Source organism: Macaca fascicularis, chromosome 12 (assembly GCF_037993035.2).
Source record: "Macaca fascicularis isolate 582-1 chromosome 12, T2T-MFA8v1.1".
NCBI classification, from domain to species: Eukaryota; Metazoa; Chordata; class Mammalia; order Primates; family Cercopithecidae; genus Macaca; species Macaca fascicularis.
In genome coordinates this window covers 128,954,340-128,970,951 of record NC_088386.1, presented here as the reverse complement: position 1 = coordinate 128,970,951, position 16,612 = coordinate 128,954,340, and the positions used below count along the sequence as shown (strand labels likewise).

General features: G+C 50.3%; 1 protein-coding gene across 1 annotated transcript; it reads right to left on the bottom strand.

Moving 5' to 3' along the window:
- Positions 1 to 821: 821 nt before the first annotated feature.
- NEU2 (neuraminidase 2) lies at positions 822 to 5,161 on the bottom strand. The gene is made up of 2 exons (XM_005574645.4): positions 4,958 to 5,161; positions 822 to 3,727 (listed from the first exon to the last, which is right to left on the bottom strand). The coding sequence occupies exons 1-2, from the start codon at positions 5,159 to 5,161 to the stop codon at positions 2,786 to 2,788; spliced, it is 1,146 nt and encodes a 381-aa protein (XP_005574702.2). The 3' UTR covers positions 822 to 2,785.
- Between the last annotated feature and the right edge of the window lie 11,451 nt (positions 5,162 to 16,612).

Below are 16,612 nucleotides of genomic sequence, written 5' to 3'. Positions count from 1 at the left end.
CTAGGCCTGGCCAATTTTTGTATTTTTAGTTGAGACAGGGTTTCACCATGTTGGTCAGGCTGTTCTCAAACTCCTAACCTTGTGATCCACCTGTCTCGGCCTCCCAAAGTGCGGGGATTACAGGTGTGCGCCACCGAGCCTGGCAGCACACAAATCTTATGTGTACAGCACATCAAACGTTTACACACGAAATCATCCACATAACCAGCCCCAGATCGAGCAATAGAACGTCTCTAGCACCCAGCAGCCTCCCTCTCGCTGTGTCCCAGTCAACAGTTCCCCTCCACTAGGAGCAGTCACTGGCTGACTGGTAGACCATAGGTTAGTTTTGCCTGTCCTTGAACTTCATGTAAATAGAATAATAAGGTGTGTACTCATTCGAGTCTGGCATCCTTCACTCGACATGACGTCTGAAAACCAGCCATGCTAGTGTGGAGAGCAGTAGTTCACTCTTTCATTGTTGTGTATTGTAATATTCTGCTGAATGAATATACCCAAATTTACCTCTTTTTTTTTTTTTTGAGATGGAATTTCATTCTTGTTGCCCAGGCTAGAGTGCAATGGTGCAATCTCAGCTCACTGCAAACTCCACCTCCCGGGTTCAAGCAATTCTCCTGCCTCAGCCTCCCTAGTGGCCAGCATTACAGGTGCCTGCCACCACGCCCAGCCAATTTTTTGTATTTTTAGTAGAGGCAGGGTTTCACCATGTTGGCCAGGCTGGTCTTGAACTCCTGGCCTCAGGTGATCCATCCGCCTTGGTGAGATTACAGGCGTGAGCTACCGCACCCGGCCCCTAATTTATTTATCTATTTTACTTTCTATTGACATTTGGGTTGTTTCCAGTTTAGTACTGTTGTGAATGAAGCTGCTATAAACAATCTTGTATGTGTCTTCGGCAGCTACGAACATTCATGTCTCTTGGATATGTGCTCCAGAGTAGAACTGCTGGGCCATGGAGTGTTTACACGTTTTGTTTTGGTAGATTCCACCAAATACGCTTGCCAAAGTGGTCGTGTCAGTTACTTTCTGCCAGAAATGTACGAGAGTTCCAGTGGCTCCACATCCTTGCTGATACTTGCTGTTGTTAATCTTTTAAATGTAGGCATTCTAGTAGATAAGTCTCTCACGGTTTTATTTTGCATTCCCCTGATGACTAATGATGTTGAGCAATTTAGTAGCCTTTAGGATATTCTCCTTTGTGAAGTGCAAGAGGATATATCCACATCCCAGAATCTGTGAACGGGACTTTATTTGGAAAAAGGGTCTTTGCAAATGTAATTAAGTTCAGGATCTTGGGAAATAAGATCATCCTGGGCCGGGCACGGTGGCTGACGCTTGTAATCCTTGCACTTTGGGAGGCCAAGGCCAGTGGATCACCTAAAGCCAGAAGTTCGACACCAGCCTGGCCAACATGGTGAAACCCTGTCTCTACTAAAAACACAAAAATTAGCTAGGCATGGTGGTGCGTGCCTGTAATCCCAGCTACGTGGGAGGCTGAAGCAGGAAAATCACCTGAACCCGAGAGGCGGAGGTTGCATTAGCTGAGATTGTGAGTGGGCCCTAAATCCAGTCAGTGACAAGTGTCCTTATAAACATAGAAGAGAAGACACAGGAGGCAGAGGAGGAGGAGGAGATGGCCACGTGAGGATTGAGGCAGGGATTGGAGTGATGCGACCACAAGCCAAGGACCAGCAGGCATTGCTAAGAGCCGGCAGAAGCTGGAAGAAGCAGGAAAGGCCCCCCTCACCAGCACCTCCAGAGGGCACGGAGTCTTTCAGACGTGCTGATTTCAGGCTTCTGGCCTCCAGAAAGAACTGTGAGAGAACAAATTTCTGTTGCTTTAAGCCACCAAGATTAAGGTAATTCGTTCCGGCAGCCCTAAGACACCAATACAATGACTTAAGCTAGCTTAATTCTCCCAGACCCTACCTTACTCCCTGCAAAGCTATTCCCCATGCTGTCTGCCCCAAAGCATTGGCAAGGATACATACACAAACACACACACATGAACAAACATGCACACAGACACACACAGACACATGAACGCACAGACGAACATGGACACACACCAACACACATGCATATGCAGACACACATGGACACGCAGTCACACATGCACACACACAGACACAAACACATGCACACACAGACACACCATATACACATACATGAACACACATGCGTGGAGACACATGGACACACATGAACACACATGAACACACAGACACACGTGGACACACAAACACACATGAACACGTGCACATGCCGGCATATATGGACACACACAAACACACATGAACAGACACGTGAATACACAGGCACACATGGACACACACGAACACACATGCACACGCCGATACACATGGACACTCACACATCTCTGCTAATTTACAACGTGGTCTCAGTTCTTCCCCAGGAACGCAATGAGTGGTTCCCGAGAAGGAAGGGGTTGAACTAGGAAATTTGTCAAGACCTACACAAAGCTGGGATTGGGGGACAGGCAGGCAAGGTGACAGCTGCGCTGCAGGACCCTCCACGCCTTCCCTATGGAGGGGCGACGGGCAGCCAGGCACTTGTGGTTTCTGGGCTGAAATAGAACCTTTTGGGAAGACTGGAACCATGCAGGAGGAAAAGAGCAACAGCTGGACCTCTCTCCACACACCGGCACCGAAGGGAGCCCAGAGTGGCCCCCACGTCCAGGGGCCACGGGAAGGAGAGGCAACCGCAGAGCCTCCGAGCCGGGCGTGCAGGTGAAAGCGAGGCCCTTGTGCTGGGCACGGTGGGCTCACTGAGGCAGGTACTCAGCCGGAAAGGCTTGCTTCAGGGTGAACATGAGAAAGACAATCTCCTCGTAATCATTGGCTTCGTACAGACACCCAAACAAGGGGGACCCATCGGGGCCAGTGCCCATGCTCTGGAGATCTGAGTAGGCACAGCTGCCCTTGGCCAGCAGTACTGGCTCCGACCAGGCCTCGGGGGCTGGAGGTCGCGGGTTGAGGTAGGCGCCCAGATCGGCCCTCTGCCAGGAGTGTGTGGGGTGAGTGTAGAGCAGCCACTGGGCTGGGGAACCGGGCCCCGAGTGGGGGCTGGGGAAGCTGATGACACTCCCTTGGCAGCCCTGGGGCGGCGGCTCCACCAGCTTCTTCACCAGCTGAGACTCCTGGAAATCAAGCCCGTCATTGGTGCTCTGGGCCTGGATCCTGGCTCGGAGATGGCTTCTCGCGTTGAGGGTCACCACCCTCTGCTCCCCAGCCTCGACTTCGGCCACCTGGCACTCCAGGGTGTCCTGGGCCACAAAATGCCCTCTCACCCACGTGCGCCCATGGTCATGGCTGAGTAAGCAGAAGGCGGAGGGGCTCGGCCTTTGGATGGGGTGAAGGTTCCGGTAGGCATAGGCGGGCACCACCAGGCTCTGGGCCCTGTCGTGCAGCTGCAAACAATGCCCCGGGCCCACCGCAAAGGTGGACCACTCTCGGTAGGCTGGGCCAATGGCCGCATCAGTGAGGTCTCTGGGGGAGCTCCAGGTCCTCCCGTGGTCAGTGCTGGTTACTTGGCACAGCCGGGTCACATTGGCCCTGGTCTGCAGCTGCTGTTGCTCCGTGACTTGCCCAGGGATGGCAATGAAGAAGAGGAAGAGGGTCCCCGTCTGCGCATCATACAAGGGGCATGGGTTCATGGACCGGTGTCCATCCAGCTGGGCCTGGGCCACCACCTCCTGAGCTTGCCACTGAGCGAGGAGAGAGAAAGAAGGCAGCCTTGAAACAGCTGGGGATGGTGCCAGGAGCTGCATGCGTGGGAGGGGTAGGCATGGGCGTGTCTCCCGGGTTAGAGTCAAAAGTCATCGAGGAGAACTCTTCACCCAACACTCATATCCTCCTCGCCACATTTCCCCAGAGCTGCGGGACCCGGGGATCCACCTCACCACTCCAAGGCAGCCACACTTGGCTGAGTGATTCTGTTCCTTCCATTGCCATCAATATGCATTTACAGAACACCCACCTGCCAGACCACAAGATACGAAGATGACTCGTGCATGAGCCATTCCCAACTTCATCCTCCACTTCCCACCCCAGTCCAGCTTGCCATCCTTGAATAGCAAAGCCCTGGCGGGAGGGGCAGTAGCCTGACCAGTACAAGACAGAATGTGACGGTCACCTCTCACCTTCTACACTCCATATCCTACTCATGCAGCCAAGGAGGAGTCACATTGAACCTCCAGAATCCCCAAGTCTATGTCGCATGTGCTGTCTGTCCCCATTTATTAACAGCTACCCCCATTGAGCAATTCTAAGCACAGACACAGCGCCAAAAGTCTAACATCCAAGGTCTCATCTAATGCCTAAACCCCTGGGGGACAGGTGTTAATAGCTCCATTGTTACAGTGAACAAGAGACTGAGACAGGATGGAGGAGTTGCGTAGGCCACACCTCTGGTCAGTGGCGGAACCAGGACTTGAACCCAGGTCCATCTGCTTCAAATCCCATGCTTTGAACAGCTGTGTAGTTATGACCACAAAGGAATGATAATATTAAACTATTCCACTACGATCAGCCAGCCTTGGGTGCTGTCATCAGGATTAATTATTTAATCTATAAGATGGAACTTCAGGACACAAGCCATCACCCCACCCCAGGTCCCCAACTTAATTTTATTCAAAGGACACAACCACCCATTATGCAACACTGAACTATTCCTCCCTCAGGTTATCAAGGATGCTGGGCAACTCACGCAATCATTCAGGAAAACAGATGGAGGCCAACTGGACTAATTCATGGTGAACCCAGAGGTCCAGGTGACCACTGGGGGCACTTTCTCTGCTCTATCTCTCCTCCGGACCTCCGCCATTGAGGGATAAAGTTTTCCCTGTATTCCCTGAGATCCAGGCCTGGCCCCTGATCACAGCAGCGAAGGGTATGGCAGAGCCCTGAGGAGCCAGTGCAGACACCTCCTGCCTCACCTGAACCTGGCGGGTGGACGCATCGTAGCCTCCTCTGCGCAGGACAATCAGCTCTGCGTGCTCATCCTTCTTGCTTGCCCGCTGTTCCGCGAAGGCCAGCAGGGTCTGCTGCCCAGGCAGGTAGAGCAGGGCAGGGATTCTGTAGGCATGGGCGGCTCCCGACTGGAACACGCTCTCCTTCTGCAGGACAGGGAGGGAGGCCATGGGGCTGGGGGTGGACAGGAAGAGAAGATGTGTCACCTGCAGCCACACCTGAGATGGGCCCAGAGTCATTCCCCAAGACAGGTGGTCAAGTGGACCAAAGTCGGGGCGGCCTGTCCTCCTCCTGCATGGGGTTCATTCTCCTTTCCTACATCTCAAGACCCTCCTTCTTAATTCTGCCTTTGCCTCTGGTGGATATTGGGAGGGGGTATTGCAAAAGCATGTTTTGGATTCGATTTTTATTATAAGTTAGCAATGCTCCTTACAACAGACTTTCGATAACCTCCGGCTGCTTTTGCCAAGCCCAGCCCATCAGTCCAGGGGCACACCTTGGGAGGGCAGCAGGGCAGTCCGGGTGGCATTCGGCAGCTGCCCAAATGCTGAAAAGTGACACATGGGAGCTTTTTATAACTCCAGAGCCCTAGAAACTTGTTTCAAAAAAAAGGAAAAAGAAAAAGTGTGGCTTCTAAGGTTCTGCTCCCCAGGCTGCCTGAGGCTGAGGCCCGGCTGCCCCCGCTGTGTGGGCACCCCCTGAGGCAGCGAGGGGGTGGAGCTGCAGTGGGAAAGGAAGAGACAGCGGCTCCTGACAGCTAACCCAGGCTGGGGGCGCGGGGTGCTCCAGAGGTCTAAGAAAATAACAATTAAAAATAAGTCTTCGGCGGAAAAGGGTAAGAGGGGACAGAGGTAACTTGGGGACAGTGGGTGACAGTGGTTTTCGGGCTGAGCTGCCTAGGTCCCTTTGGGAGGATGCATCCACCAGCTCTGGGGAGTGTTGGCTGCAGGGCCCTGGCCTGGGGAGGAGGGGCCAGTTGTTCCCAGATGAAGACTCTGCCCCAGGTCATACCGAAGAAGGACTGAGTGATGACTGGTACACCCAGCGCCTAAACAGCCTCTTCCTGACGTCCTGACCAGGAACAGCGCGGCTCTGGAGCTCCCTCGGGGCGGCTGGGCCTTCCAGCCACCTCTGCATTGACTGCATTGCAGCCACCTCTTTCTCTGCTGCTCCTCCCTTTCCTCGGAGACCTCATGCCTGCCGTGGGTCTCCATGTCAGAGGCAGCATCCTGGGCACCCCGTCTGAGACACAGCCTTTGCAGAGGGCAAGTGGGCGAGGGGCCAGCAAGAGTGGCAAGGTTTGCCTTTGTGCACGCTTTCGTCCTGCTCTCATTTTTCTACCACATGCATGCGTTATCTATTTAAAACTTAGCTTCTTTGAGAAATAAATGTAATCTATCAGTCTTTCACTCAACCACAGTGAACATTAACATTAGGACGGTACGCGAAAATAAAACTTACAAGGGCAAAAGCCACACAAGGAAAAAACATGCTATTCCCTAAACTTGGGTGGGAGGTTCATGGCTTGGTGATAAAATCTAGACCTGCAAATTGTAATCCAAGAAAACACACCTTGATAGACATCGGGAGGCCTATGCTGAAACGTTGTTAGAAAATGTCAGCGGGAAAGAACCAAATATGATAACAGGTAAAAATGAAAATGGAGAAGAACTATGCAGTTTCACAGTGTTCTCTTGAAAATTGATCAAGGATTTATTTAAGCTCCATAGAGTCGGCTCTGGAAAGTGTGTCCTTGATGGAAATTCAGCAGAGATGGTATAATTCAGTTTAAAATGTTTGTATTTAAATGTCCTCAGGGCCAGAATTTCTGTATGGATTACAATGGCTGGCCTTCTCTATACAACGTGGGAGGAAAGGAGGGAAGAAGGTTAGCTGAGGAAATCTTTTTTTTCGAGACGGAGTTTCACTCTTGTTGCCCAGGCTGGAGTGTAATGGTGCAATCTCGGCTCACCGCAGTCTCCACCTGCCGGGTTCAAGTGCTCCTCCTGCCTCAGCCTCCAATTACAGGCATGCACCACCATGCCCAGCTAATTTTGTATTTTCAGTGGAGACGGGGTTTCTCCATGTTAGTCAAGCTGATCTCGAACTCCTGACCTCAGGTGATCCGCTCGCCTCGGCCTCCAAAAGTGCTGGGATTACAGGCGTGAACCACAACGCCCGGCTAGCTGAGGAAATCTATAAAGACATTCTAGAGGCGAAAACATGACAGAGGTGTCTTCAGGAGGAATCAGAAGGCAAGACACACACAGGGCCTTTGGGGTTGAGTGGAGGTCCAGCCTAAGGCCTAGGAAAGGGGCTAGTGGGCTCCATGAGGTGAGTGTGACCAGAATTGGCGGCTCAAGCCATAGAGAGAAGATGGGGCAAGGGAGAGAACAGGGGCTTCAGGCTAGAATTAAGGAGCAGAGCCACTGGCTGGCCCACCCTTAAGAAGAGACCCACCGTCGATGTTTAAAATTGAGATATGTGGCCAGGCACAGTGGCTCACGCCTGTAATCCCAGCACTTTGGGAGGCAGAGGCTGGTGGATTGCTTGAGTCCAGAAGTTCCAGACCAGCCTGGGCAACATGACAAAACCCCATCTCTACAAAAAATACAAACATTAGCCAGTCATGGTGACACCTGTCTGTAGTTCCAGCTACTCGGGAGGCTGAGGTGGAAGGATTGCTTGAGCCCGGGAGGTGGAGGTTGCAGTCAGCTGAGATAGCGCAACTGCGCTCCAGCCTGGGCAACAGAGTGAGACCCTGTCTCAAAACAAAAAATAAAATAAAATAGGGATATAATTCACATGCTATAAAATTTACTTTTCAGAAGTGTATGATTCAGGCTGGGTGCTGTGGCTCACACCTGTAATCCCAGCACTTTGGGAGGCCAAAGTGGGTGGATCACCTGAGGTCAGGAGTTTGAGAAGTGTATGATTCGGTGGTTTTTTAGTATTTTCATAAAGTTATACAGCCATAACCACTATCCAATTCCAGAATATTTTCACCACCCCAGAAGAAATCGCATACCTGTGAGCAGTCACTCTCCTGTCAATGAAAACTGTCAAACTCTGTAAAACATTTGAAGAGATTTATAGTATACTATACTACACTGTACTATACTGTACTGTACTGTACTATACTATACTGTACTGTACTATACTGTACTGTACTATACTGTACTGTACTATACTATACTGTACTGTACTATACTATACTATACTATACTGTACTATACTATACTGTACTGTACTATACTATACTGTACTGTACTGTACTATACTGTACTATACTATACTATACTGTACTATACTATACTGTACTATACTATACTATACTATACTATACTGTACTGTACTATACTATACTGTACTATACTATACTATACTATACCATACTATACTATACTATACTATTTATACTATTTGGCTATAAAAGAGATTTATAGCCAAATATGAGTAACCAATGGCTCGTGACACAGCCCCAGGAGATCCTATGTGCCCATCGTGGTCAGAGTACAGCTTGGTTTTATGCATTTTAGGTAGACTTACGACGTAAAACAATACACATAAGATGTACATTGGTTCCGTCTGGAAAGGCGGGACAACTTGAGGTGGGGGTAGGGGAGGCAGTTTCCAGATCATAGGTAGATTCCAAAAATTTTCTGATTGGCAGTTGGTCAAAAGAGTTTATCTAAAGACCTGGAATCAGTAGAAAGGAATGTCTGGGTTAAGATGAGCGGTTGTGGGCCAGGCGCCGTGGCTCAAGCCTGTAATCCCAGCACTTTGGGAGGCCGAGGCGGGCGGATCACGAGGTCAGGAGATCGAGACCACAGTGAAACCCCGTCTCTACTAAAAATACAAAACATTAGCCGGGCGCGGTGGCGGGCGCCTGTAGTCCCAGCTACTCAGGAGGCTGAGGCAGGAGAATGGCGGGAACCCGGGAGGCGGAGCTTGCAGTGAGCCGAGATCGCGCCACTGCACTCCAGCCTGGGCAACAGCGTGAGACTCCGTCTCAAAAAAAAAAAAAAAAAAAAAAAGATGAGCGGTTGTGGAGACCAAGGTTTTATCACGCAGATGAGGCCTCCAAGTGGCAGGCTTCAGAGCTCTCCACGGACCTAAAAAGGTGCCAGAGTCTTAGTTAATTCTCTCCTGGATCAGGAAAAGGCCTGGAAAGGGAAGGGGATTCTCTACAGAATGCAGATTTTTCCTCACAAGAGACAGCTTTGCAAGGCCATTTCAAAATATGTCAAAGAGATACATTTGGGGACTAAAATACTTTAATTTCATTCAGGACTTGCTATCTGTCCTGTGATGCTATACTAGAGTTAGGTTGGAATTTGGTGTCTTATTGCTACAAAAGGTCTGTTTCATCAGCCTTAAGATCTGTTTTAGCCAGGTGTGGTGGCTCACGCCTGCCATCCCAACACTTTGGGAGGCTGAGGCGGTGGATCACCTGAGGTCAGGAGTTCGAGACCAGCCTGGACAACGTTAAGAATCCCTGTTTCTACTAAAAATATAAAAATTAGCCAGGCGTGGTGGCATGCACCTGTAATCCCAGCTACTTGGGAGGCTGAGGCAGGAGAATTGCTTGAACCTGGGAGGCAGAGGTTGCAGTAAGCACTCCAGCCTGGGTGACAGAGCAAGACTCCGCCTCAAAAAAAAAAAAAAAAAAAAAGAGAGATTTCTTTTAATGTTAATGCTGGTCAGCTATATCTGAATTCCAAAAGGAGGAAGGTAGGAGACATGGTTGACCTCTGACCCCCACTTCCCGTCATGGTCTGAACTAGTTTTTCAGGTTAACTTGGGAATGCCCTTGGCTGAGGAAGGGTCCATTCCGTTGGTTGGGGGGCTTAGCATGTTATTTCTGATTTACACTCCATTACCCAGTCCCCTCAGCTGCTGGCACCCACTCATCTATGTTCTGTCTCTCTGGATTTGCCTATTCTGGACATTTCATGTAAATGCAATCATACGCTATGTGGCCTGTGAGACTGGCGTCTTCCACCGAGCACCATGTTTCCAAGGTTCATCCAGGTTGTAGTGTGTGTCAGCACCTCATTCCTTTTCATGGCTCAATAATATTTTATTGGCTGGGCGCGGTGGCTCAAGCCTGTAATCCCAGCACTTTGGGAGGCCGAGACGGGTGGATCATGAGGTCAGGAGATCCAGACCATCCTGGCTAACATGGTGAAACCCCGTCTCTACTAAAAAAATACAAAAAACCAGCCGGGCAAGGTGGCGGGTGCCTGTAGTCCCAGCTAGTCGGGAGGCTGAGGCAGGAGAATGGCGTGAACTTGGGAGGTGGAGCTTGCAGTGAGCTGAGATCCGGCCACTGCACTCCAGCCTGGGAGACAGAGTGAGACTTTGTCTCAAAAAAAAAAAAAAAAAAAAAAAAAAATTTATTGTATGGCTACACCACCGCTATGGTTTGAATGCTTGTATCCTCTTCAAAATTCATGTCAAAACTTAATCCCCAATGCAATAGGTAGGACCAGGCCGTGAAGATGGAAGAGACTAGAATCTTTATGAAAGAGCTTGGGGGAGTGGTTTGTCCCCCTCCCTCCACCATGTGAGGACACCGTGTTCGTCCCCTCCAGGGGATGCAGAAACAAGGCACTGTTAGATATGAGTTCTAAATTTCTTTTCAAAGAATTAATATGTCAGTATGTTCAATTCTTTGCCTTCTACTTTTAAACTTAACTTCCTTGTAAAGAAACCTTTTTCGATTACCTGCTCTAGCCTGACTTATTCCGATTACCTGCTACCTGCTCTGCTCTGATTCCTGCCAAAGCACTGATCCCATCATTCCCTTTAAATTGGTCAATCGGAATTAGTTTAACCCGTGCGGTCTAACCCTAGCCAATAGGGGAACGACACAGCAGCAGGGGCCACGTGTGTCAGGGATAAGAACCCCTTCCCCTCCCTTGTCCAAGTGTGCACTCACCATTGCTCCATCTGTAAGGGCGCACCCTTCTATAGGAGTAACTTGCCTTGCTGAGAATTAAAAAGAAAATTTTATATTCGAGTGCTATTCCTTTTGTGGCCCAAAATTTTGTATATAACAGAACCATCTTGGAAGCAGAGACCGAGCCTTCACCAGATGTTGAATCTGCTGGTGTCTTGATCTTGGACTTTCCAGCCTCAGGGAAATAAATTTCTATTATTTATAAATTACTTAGTCTGTGGTATTTTGTTATAGCAACACAAATAGACGAAGTCGCTTTTTTTTTTTTTCCTGAGACAGAGTCTTGCTCTGTCTCCCAGGCTGGAGTGAAATGGTGGGATCTCAGCTCACTGCAACCTCCACCTCCCGGGGTCGAGCAATTCTTCTGCCTCAGCCTCCTGAGTAGCTGGGATTACAGGCGCATGCCACCATGCCCAGCTAATAAATCACATTTTATTTATGAATTCATCCATGGATGGGCATTTGGGTTGTTTCTGGTGTTTCAGGCTATTTTGACGAATGCTGTTATGAACACTAGTGTAGAATTTTTTGTGCAGACATATGCCTCCAGTGTTCTGGGGTATCTGCCTAGGAGCGGAATTGCTGGGTCATACAGTCATTTTGTATTTAACTTTTTGAGGATCTGCCCAGTTATCTTCCACAGCAGCTATACCACTCCACATTTTCACAGGCATTGTGGGAGGGTTCTAATCGTTCCACATCCTCATCAACACTTGTTAGTATGTCCTTTCAGTTCTTTTGATTCTAGCCTTCCTAGTGGGTGTGAAGTGGCATCTCACTGTGGCTTTTGATTTGCATTTCCCTGATGACTAAGGAGGCTAAGCATCTTTGCATGTGCTTCTTGGTCATAGGAGTTGGATTTTAGCCTGGAGGCAATGGGAAGATTTCAAACATTTTTAGACAAGGGAATGATCCAACCTGATTTATTTTTAGTAAGTGCCCCTTTTGGTTTCAGGGGGAATAGCACGGAAGGTGAGTGTGTTGCAGTTTTCCAGGTGAGGTCAAACAAAAGCCTGGATGAAGCAGAGACAGTGGTGACTGGGAGGGGCCTGGCCCTTAGAGAGCAGAAGAATCAACACGATCAGGAAAGCAAACCGGGGGAAGCTTTGGGAACACATGAGGTTAAAGTATTCGGAACTGATTTCCATAGTGTCCGTGATTGTGTTCCAGATTCCTCCTTTAAATTCTAATCTCCTTTTTTTTTTGAGACTGAGTTTTTCTTCTGCTGCCCAGGCTAGAGTGCAGTGGCACGATCTTGGCTCACTGCAACATCTGCCTCTAGGGTCTAAGCCATTCTCCTGCCTCAGCCTCCCAAGTAGCTGGGATTATAGTCACCTGCCACCACGCCTGGCTAATTTTGTATTTTTAGTAGAGACAAAGTTTCACCATGTTGATGGAGCTGGTCTTGAACTCCTGACCTCAGGTGATCTGCCATCTCGGCCTCCCAAAGTGCTAGGATTACAGGCATGAGCCACCATGCCTGGCCTAGATTCTAATCTCTTGGAGGGTGGGGACAAAGTTATTATTTCTTGCAGCAAGTATTTACTGTGTTCCTACCGTGTTCCCGGCATTCATCTAGGAACTTGGGTTACATCATCAATAAACCAGACCAAGATCCTTGCTCTCGTGGAATTTGCATTCTTCGGGGGATGGAAGGTTTAGGATTGTTGCCAAACACCTAGATACGGCCTGCTAGGACCAGAACCTGTACAAGCACTTTACAGGGATCGCCTCATTTGCCATCACTAACCCTGGACTCTGTAAGACCTGGGAGGAGTGGAGTGATGCTCCTTATGGAAGAGAAGACAATGTGGAGGCAGGAAGCTGTGGACTCCTCCTCACCCCAACTCCTGTGCAATCTGCTGGTCTTTCAAGTGTTTGTCTTGTGTGTATTTTGAGACAAAGTCGGGCACTGGAGGTCAGGGAGGAAAAGCAGGACCCCAGGGTCAGCTTGAGGGCTCTTATCTCTCATCCTCAGCAATGCCTCAGCCCTGGCCCCAACTCACACCCACCCACATCAATCCCCAAGTGTCTTCATAAGAATATACCAGGCCAGGCTTGGTGGCTCACACCTATAATCCCAGCACTTTGGGAGGCCGAGGCTGGCAGATCACCTGAGGTCAGAAGTTTGAGACCAGCCTGGCCGACATGGTGAAACCTCGTCTGTATTAAAAATACGAAAATTAGCTGGGCGTGGTGGCAGGCACCTGTAATTCCAGCTGCTCGGGAGGCTGAGGCAGGAGAATCACGTGAACCCAGGAGACGGAGTTTGCAGTGAGCCAAGATCGTGCCAATGTACTCCAGCCTGGGTGACAGAGCGAGACTCTGCCTCAAATAATAATAATACCAAACACTTACATGGCCTTACAAAGTGCTGGACACTCTTTTGGTGCTCTCCAATATTTTCTTAAAATGTTTGTAAATTGTATTTACAAATTTTATTATTGACAATACAATTTACAAATATTGATTCATCTAACCCTTGCAACGCCCTCTCAAGTAGCTGCTGTAATTATTCCACTGTGCAGATGAGGAAACCGAGCTTGCCTAACCCTCGAGTGGCAGAGCTGGGACTAAAGACGCTTCTGAGCCCACGCAGTACTCCCTCCGAGAGAAGTTCTGAAAATGCTATTGTCCTGCACCTCACTAATTCCATGCCAGGCTTTAGCATGTCTTATAAACAGCTGGTTCACCTTGACCCAGTGCCCTGGCTCCAAACATTGGCAGCTGCTCTAGGCTGATGTGGTGGGAAGAGAACTGAATTAGGAGTCCAAAAATTTGGATTCTGGTCCTAGGTTCACGCCTAACAGTTTGTGCATCTTTGGCAAGAATCTACCTTCCTGGGTTCAGCTGCTCCATCTGGTAGGAAGGGAACTATGTGAGGTGCCCACCCAGGACCCTTCCACTGCTAGGGGCTGAGCCTAGATGAGGATCAAGAGGGTGTGGGTGGGGAAGGAGCTGGAACCTGAATCCCCCCGGGTGGGGTGGATAAGGGTCTCAGCAAAACCCAGCCTCACACTCGAGTAGCCAGACAATGTCAGAGGTGACACTATCAGGTTGAACTCTGAGAAACTGCCATTCTGTAGATTAAAATAGCCAAACAGGAACAATTTCATAGGGTCCCACTAAGGCTACCAGTGGCTGGTGCTGCTCTGGCCTTGCCAGTACCAAACCCAGAGCCAAGCGTCTCGCACGTGAAATCGCACTTCTCCCACGCAGCCCCTCAGGCTGGCCTTCACATCCTATCACAGATGCGGGGAAACAGAGAAGTGGGTCAGAGAGGCTTCCCCAGGAGCACACAGCCAGTTGGTGGTGGAGATGAGTGGATCTGAGCCTGGATCTGCCAGATTCCAGAACCCAGCCACTGGGGTTTCCTGCCACGAGCCCCACAGCTGGGATTCTGGTGTCTGAATGTTCTGTGAAGTCCCTGACAAAAGACAACATCGGGCGACCCATGCCCGCCTCCTCTCCATCTCTTGTTGGGAGCACAACCTCGTGGGCACCTTGCAAAGCCTGGGGCCTCCCTGCTGGCATTCATCTTGCCTGCTTTGGGGAGATGCTTGGCATTTCACAGATCTGTATGGAGCACCTTCCAGCGCAGGAAACAGATAAACAGAGAAGCCCTGGTCCCTGCCTCCAGGATTCCACAACAACCAAAGGGAGTCAACAGTTGTGGGGAGTGGGGAAGCGGTGTCCTGGGCGGCTTTTCCCAGAGGAAGAGCATTTGTTTTTGGCTGAGGTTGACCTGCTGTCTCCCACATCAGAATAATGCCATCTCTCCCAACAGCAGGCAGCTCTGCCTCTGGTCAGCTAACCGCACTGGCAGAGCAACCCTGGAGGTAGCAAGCCCCACGCATGGTCAGCCTCTTTCCCCAAGAAAAACCCATTTCCAGTGGGTTCCACAAGTCTGCTTGGCCCCGTGCTTTACTGGAATTCCCAGGCCAAACTGAGAGCTGCAGTGTTGACCCCACGCTGGTCCAGGACTGTGGGGCCTTCTCTTTGGAGTTCAAACCAGCAGTGACTTTAGGGCAGAATCAGGGAGTGTTCCTGAGCTGGCTGAACTGAGCCTTCTGCACACGGTCCCATCCAACATGACCGCTGGGCATCCCAAGAACCAAGTGGGGTGCAATCCCAGTGGGCGTGGAGGGGCCGTGACTGTCATGCTCTTTAAAATGGCCCTTGTCAAGGCATTTCCAAGCATCGCACCCCGCTTTAGAATTATCCAGCAGGAACAACAACTCTTGTTTATGTCAACAAAGGAACGTGTGAGTCGATTTAGAGATAGGCCGTACCTCCAGCAGTGTCTCAAGCCAGATCGAGATCAGGGCCTGGTTGTGAAGTCGGGGTGTGCGCCCAGAAGTGGTGGGAGCCCAGCTTCTAGAAGTGCCGTGGCTCCTGCATTCCGCTGGATTCTCCTCGAGTCTCAGGGCCTCCTCTATCAGGTCCGTGCCCTATATACACCTAAGGGAGTCCCCAGCATCTGCCTCCCACTCATCTGGCCAAGCACGTTCTAGAAATGACGGCAGCATGTAGGCCCAGCCCTGGCCCAATTAGGATGCGGGGGCTCATTAGTCAGGAGGAAGTCTGTCCAGCTGTCCCCGAGGTCAGGCAGGCCTGAGTCAGAGGATGAGCCATGAGCCGTTTCAGTCGAGGTCGTTCTTCAAGTGGATGCACTGAGCAGAATGTGTGCTCAGCGGGATGGGCTTTCCAGGGCCCCGGACAGTCAGGAAAGCTCAGGGATGACGAGCCAGGCAGGACTTGGCTGCTCTTCTGGTTCAGCCACAGACTACATGGGTGAGTGGGGTCACTTTTTTGGCCTTTTGGGATCTCAGTTTCTTCCTCTGAAAAATAAAGGTAAAAATATCATAATAGGGTGCAGTGGCTCACGCCTATAATCCCAGCACTTTGGAAGGCCGAGGCAGGTGGATCATGAGGTCAGGAGTTCGAGACCAGCCTGGCCAATATGGTGAAACCCCGTCTCTACTAAATATATGAAAAATTAGCCCAATGTGATGGCGGGCGCCTGTAGCCCACTCGGGAGGCCGAGGCAGGAGAACTGCCTGAGCCCGGGAGACGGAGGTTGCAGCGAGCCGAGATCTCACCACTGCACTTCAGCCTGGGTGACAGAGTGACACTCCGTCTCAAAAAAAGAAAAAAAAAATCATAATAAACCCCAAGCGGCATGACAACAGAGATTCTGAGTGCTTTGTTTGCCGCTGCAACCCAGTATCTAGAACAGTTTCTGATACGCCACTGTGGTCTGATAAATACTCATTAGTGAAAGGATGAGTGATACCTTTCCAGGCAGGGCAGACGTGAATCTCTCTACCCAGCATCTGGCCCATGGTAGGGACCCATCAGATTTAGCACCTGGCAGCGAATCCTTTTCTTCTCTAGGCACCACAACCATGCCCAAGGCTCCCTGGGCCATGAGCTTATCCCCAGAAGGACCAGTCATTCGCTGGCAGGCAGCCAGAAGATATAAACCTCACTGCAGGTCACCACCAGACAGTGTGGGTGAGGCTGCAGAAGCTGCAGAAGCAGTCACATTTAGCCCAGGGTAGGCTTTTTGTCTTAGTCTTGAGCCAGGGATGCGGGAGGCCCTGTCCTCTGTTCCCCTCCCCTCCACTGGACAAAGTGCTTTCATGGGATCTGT

Coding starts and splice junctions, on each gene's coding strand:
- NEU2 (XM_005574645.4), bottom strand. CDS start 5,161: ATGGCCTCCCTCCCTGTCCTGCAGAAGGAGAGCGTGTTCCAGTCGGGA. Junction 3,728..4,957: donor CGTCCACCCGCCAGGTTCAG/GTGAGGCAGGAG, acceptor CTCCTCGCTCAG/TGGCAAGCTCAGGAGGTGGT.